Source organism: Marmota monax, unplaced genomic scaffold, assembly GCF_021218885.2.
Source record: "Marmota monax isolate L192 unplaced genomic scaffold, Marmota_monax_Labrador192_F-V1.1 WCK01_AAM20220418_F8-fsc00414, whole genome shotgun sequence".
Lineage (NCBI taxonomy): Eukaryota > Metazoa > Chordata > Mammalia > Rodentia > Sciuridae > Marmota > Marmota monax.
Window position 1 is genome coordinate 94,918 of NW_026694289.1, and position 5,987 is coordinate 100,904.

Sequence of the window (5,987 nt, forward strand, 5' to 3'; positions counted from 1 at the left end):
TCATGCGTCAGTTGGTCATGAAAACAATTGTCTTTATTCATTCAAAACATGCAGGTAAGGTTAAGACCATGCAAACAAGAAATTGAATTACACTTAGGGAGGGATTCAACTAATTCTAGAAAAATGTATGTGAACAGGAATAAGCAAAAAGACAAGCAATAAATGTGAGTCAGATTGGATAATGTACTGTCAATGTCATAAAAATAAATAAAGTTATTTATTAAATGATTGAGATCACACGCCTTCAGATAATGAAGACACAGGGGAAAGCTGTGCATATTCTCAAAGGATTTAAGAGATATCAAGTAATCAATGTACTGGACCTTGTACTGTTGCTTACGAGTTCATGAACAATATTAGAGCAGTCATTTCTTCCCATGGAAAAGCACACAGCCTCCCTGGTCCACATCTGACAGTGTAACTGCTATCAGGGCCAAGCACCAGGCAGGGAAGAATTTGGTTGCCATAATGCACCATGAAAACACTCCCATGGTAGAGAAGACTCCTCCGGTAGTGAGAAACTACAGTAATCACATACAAAATATGAGAATCACTGCATTTAGGAATCAAACTAGGAATGCGTGGATAGAGCCAGTGACCTGATGAGTAGCAGAAACCAGCTAACTAGGCTGTCAGGTCTCTAGGCCAGGATTACTGTATGCACTGTGACCAGCAGGGGGAGCTGTGGGACTACTCTGTGGTTCCTACACTGCCAGCTGCTCAGTAAACACTGCTCAGTTAAAGGGATCCTTGGCCTGAGGGCTGAGTCCCCTACTCACTGATTAGAACTCACCAGCTGTGTCTTCTCTGGCCAGGCAAGGTATCCTGAGCAAGGACCTTGGTCTAGAAGCAATAGGTGTTTTCTCCCAAACACCTCTCCAATGGTCACTGACATAGCTTCTTTTGTGAAGTAACAAGTTTGGTGAAGACATAAACGAAGTACAAATTACTTCCCCACGTTTAATTTAATAATCCACTGTCACTTTGTAATGCTTTTCTCATTCACTCCTTTACATTGAAGCAATGTAGACCAGGCTTCTCGTTACAAATAGGGAAAGACCTGATGGAGTTTAGAGTCCATGGTTGAAGCCCTCTAGAAAATACGAGGGCACTGCTTCTCAAGCTCTAAAATAAAAAACAAAAAAACGGCAGCTAGAACATTGGTCTCCAGGCCATGAACCTGAACAGTGGTCACTGGTGCATGAAACCTCAGTAGCTGTGAATTGGCTGAGTTGCCCTTGGAGAGGAGCTCATTTGAATGAGAGTCCCACCTTCTTCCCCACCAAACAGGTGTTAAGAGTCATAATAAAAGCTGTGGAGCTGCCCGTGTGATGAACAGACTTGAAAAGCTCAGCCCTGGCCTATCTGCACCATGACGTGGGCTCCTCTCCTGCTCACACTTCTGGCTCACTGCACAGGTCAGGGGGAACTTTCAGGGCTATAATTGGGGTGAGGAAGGCAACACTAAATCTTCATGCCACAAATCCTCTCCTGATCATTGGGTCTCTCTGTATTCAGGCTCCACTTCCCAGGCTGTGGTGACTCAGGAAACTTCACTGACCACAACTCCAGGAGGGACAGTCACACTCACTTGTGGCTCCAGTACTGGGGCCGTCACCACCAGTAACTATGCAGGCTGGGTCCAACAGAAGCCCTACCAGGTACCTCAGGGTGTAATAGGTGGCACCAGTAATCGGGTTCCAGGAGTCCCTGCCCGATTCTCAGGTTCCCTGCTTGGAGACAAGGCTGCCCTCACCATCACAGGGGCCCAGACTGAGGATGAGGCCACCTATTACTGTGTTCTGTGGTTCAGCAACCATTTCCACAGTGACACGTGCAGGTGGGGAAGTGAGACACAAACACCCTAACTCAGACTCACTCTTGGTCCTAACACCTCTCATCTTCTGACAATGATGCTGCATTGAGCTAATGTGGGCTTAGCATACCTCTTTTCAATTGCTCCAGAAAATGCCATCAAATTATTGTTCAAGGCTCCAAAATGTTTTAATACATATTTAATCATAAAGATGTATTCTTGAAAGTCAGTGCATAACTCTGTCATGTGTTGCACAATTATGGATAGAAGTGGCAAAAATTATAGATACATACATGTACACACACCAAAAAAAAAAAAAAACACAAACACACCCTGATTTCAGCTTAGCAGCATTTTGATGCTAAGAGAATAGTTTGGTATTATGGTGATACAATACACAGTTATGATTATATGTATATAAAGATAGCAATGGATTATATAAAGTGAAATGTAGGATAAATATCATTGAAACAATGTAACATTATATGTTCTTCTCACCACATTTTTAGAAAAGTATAAAATGTTCTAAAATGAGAAAAAAAGAAGATCCAAAGGAATGTGACCTAAAATGCACAGAAATGATAGAAGCTACAGAGGTAGCTTCCAAAATTTAATATGGAATGTAAATTTTCAGGTAAGTGTACCTGTACATGTACTTCAGCCAATGCAACTTTTTTCCTCAATCTTAAGCTAATTTACCAAAATTCATCCTCCCTGTAAAACCTGAATCATTGAGCTGAAACCCTGTCTCCTGTGCTTTCAGTGAATGCTCCCCATAGAGACTCCACAGGACCCCACAGTGTGCTGAGGGCCCTGAAGTACAGGTTTGGATTGGCGGGTTGACTGCATGTCACAGGACAAGAATCTGCAGGGCAGAACTGTTAGGGGACAAGGCTCATGCCTCTTGAAGTCAACGCTACTCTTCACGTGAATTATCTGAATTCTTCTCTCCAAAAATTCAACTAAAAGAAATTCAAAGGTAGGGAATCTCATGAGAATCAAAGGGAGATCACTAGAGTAGAAGAATAGGACCAAGAGAAGAAGGAGGAAGGTGAAAGGGAAAGGGGAAATGCTGAGGAATGATATTGCTTCAAGTAGACTATTATATTGTGTGCATGTATGAATATGGAACAACAAATCCCTCCATTGTGCACAGCTATAATGCACCAATAAAATATGAAAAAAAGAAATTTCAAAGTTATGTTTGAAATTATAAAAGACCACTTTAATGATATTGTAGAGGAGAATAGTTTTGATATATTCTGCCAAACCATTTTAGATATTTGAGTATACAAAGATTACCCTTATTTCTTACAAATTTAGTGGGGTAGAAACCCAACATTCATGTCTTCCAAAGGATATGCCATCTCCTATGACACAGTCCTCCCTTATGGCAGAAGGGGGTCATCTTTTTCAGAATCACACACCTTAGAGAAGCTCCTTAAATCCCACATACAGGAGAAACCCATCTACTGATTATATTATGTCTCATGTTCTCTAAACTCAATAAGTTTACCAAGTTAATCCCATGAATCACCCTGCCCTACTTGTTGCTTGAGATGATGTTGAAATTCATCACAGAACTTTTTGAACTAGAGGAATAAAAATCATACTCCAAAGGAAGCTCTCACCTGGTCAAGCAGCATCTCCCAAGGTACCTCTCTGCTTCTTCCCCCATGGTGATAGGCTCCTGAAATCTTGTGTTCTTCTGCCATGTCCAGTTTTTTAATCCACTGGTTACATGGGGATGGGTAGAGGGGAGATAGAAGATAATTGGTTAATAGATTTAATGATTATTGGAGACATCTTATTCTAAGCTTTATTTGAGATGTGCCTTTTCCATAGACTGTTCCCTGCATCCCCCCATAACAAGCCACACTAGCTCTCATCCATTGACATCAATCTAAATTGAGTAGACGCAATAGAGGTAAAACAGCAAAACCATGAATATAAATACTCCTAAAGGCCCCACCACTTTCCAGACGTAAGAACAGTAGAGAAATTCAGACACCTAACATTGACTCCCTGCCTGTCACATCCTGGGGTTCCTTCTCCACTTCCCTCAGGGCAAGGCCTAACCCAGGGCTCAGTATGTCTTTCAATTATCAGTACTGGGATGTTCAGCCGTACCTGTGTCTTATATTATCTATACTCTAATCTATTTCACCAATACTGATAATTTTGAAATACTGATAATTTTATTAAATTTTATAAAATAAATTTACATTAATAATGAAATGCAAAATAAAAATTAGTAAAAAAGTACTTCCTATTCCTCCTATATCTTTTCTCCTGACCCTTTCATTTCATCTGTGGCCAGTACTCTTCTACCTCCAGCAAATCTCCCAACTCAGTCAATGACAAGTAACATTGGGAAAGAATGTTGTCAGATTCATCTGCTGACAATAATTGCTGCACCTTCAGGGTACTCACTGATGTGACAGGTGGGGAAGGTGTGGCATTCTGTCTTCCAAGAAGTGGGAACTTCTTGGAAACATGCCTGAGAAAGAATTTCACTGTATTCTGTCTGTGGAGTCTCCAAATCAGCACTCTGAGAATCAATGAGTTCAGTAAGTTAAAGGAGTGACTTCAACTTAGTATGTCCTTCCCATTCTTGTTTCAGGTGAAGTTCCCAGTGGTTATGTCCCACCATATGGCACATGCTCCATCTTCAAAGGAAACAATGATACATCTAAGGAAGAATGCACAGATGTCAAGAACTAGGCTGAGATCTTTCCTGCTATATATACTCAGGGGCACAAAATGGGTTAAGACTGAAGCAACTAAGATAAAAAAAATATATTTCTGGAATAAACATCAGGAGGTCTAAGTGCTACTCCACCCCACATAGAGGTTCCTTTCATTCTAAAACCTAGTAAAATGTATTCAAGGGACATTCATAGAGGTCAGACTATCCCCTACTACCTTGTGGATTTGAGACACCCGGGACAGATGCTTGAAGAACTTAAAAGAATACAGAGCTCTAAGCTGGAAGTGTCCTGAATGAGGCTATAGAAGTGTCTCCTCAAATGTTTACATGTCAGACAATGTAGGAATTTTCAGTGGTTACATTAGATAATGATATTATAAAAATGATGACACCCAATTTTAGATTGATAATTTGAAAGGACTACTGAGTGGTAACAGGGAGAGATGAGGTGTGGCTGGAGGAAATAATTCACTTCTGCCTTGTTCCTGGCTCTTTATGCACACAATCTGTCTTTCTGCTTTCTGCACATCATGAGATGTGCAGCTTTCCTCCACACCACACATTTCTACCATGATATTCTACCTCACCTCAGGTCCAGAATAATGGAGTCAGATGATCATGGACTGAGACCTCTCAAACCGTAAGCCCAAGTCAATTTTTCTCCTTTAAGTTGTTCTGGCCATGTATTTTGTCACAGTAATGAAAAGTTTACTAAAACACTCTGTATGCCCACCATCTGTGAAAATAGGTTTTGTGCATGCTACTTTTTCCCTCTGGGTCTGATGCCAAACTGTGGAGAAAAGCACACTGGAAAAGCTTTATAATCCGCCCATTAGAAGCACTAGCCTGGGATAGTTGTGTAAATTCAACAGGCAGGATCATTTGTATCATAAATCACAAATCATTCTTAATCTGGTCTCAGAAAATTGAAGTCATTTCTAATAATTGGTGGTTAGAAACATTGATGGGGTGAACCACCATAAAGGTGTTCAGGTTGGAAGTGGATATGTTGACAAAGCCTCTTCACCTAGAATGTGTGCAGATTGTATCACTGTTTCCTCATATCCAAGTCCTGTTCAGTGGTAGAGTATAATATTTGGTTCCTTAAAGTGTGCTTAAGACTTTGTTTGCCCCCAAAAAATGTAATTTCTGTATGTCTGCTATACTTCCAGGGAGTATGGTTAAGATCACCTTGAACCCCTCACCTTTCATTCTGCCACCCTGACCAGACTTATACAAAAGTGTAACATTTTCTTGACTTTAGGAAGGGAATGACACTGAGCACATGCAGTGGAAAACATACATGACCAAGAGATTAGCCTCTATGGACATGTCACTGAATTCAGGTTAGTAATCAGGATTATACTGACACAGAGTAGAATGGCCAAGATTATGCAGCTTCAATTGGTGTAAATATGGCCAAAATATATCTCCATTGAGTGGACTATTATATAAGGGTTC

The 5,987-nt window shown here is 40.7% G+C and overlaps 1 gene segment (V, D, J or C); it reads left to right on the forward strand.

Moving 5' to 3' along the window:
- The first annotated feature begins 1,284 nt into the window (after positions 1 to 1,284).
- On the forward strand, positions 1,285 to 4,540 carry LOC124108949 (Ig lambda-2 chain V region-like). The segment is given in 3 exon segments: positions 1,285 to 1,418; positions 1,519 to 1,848; positions 4,440 to 4,540. Coding segments are annotated over 3 exon segments (477 nt in total).
- The last annotated feature ends 1,447 nt before the right edge of the window (positions 4,541 to 5,987 follow it).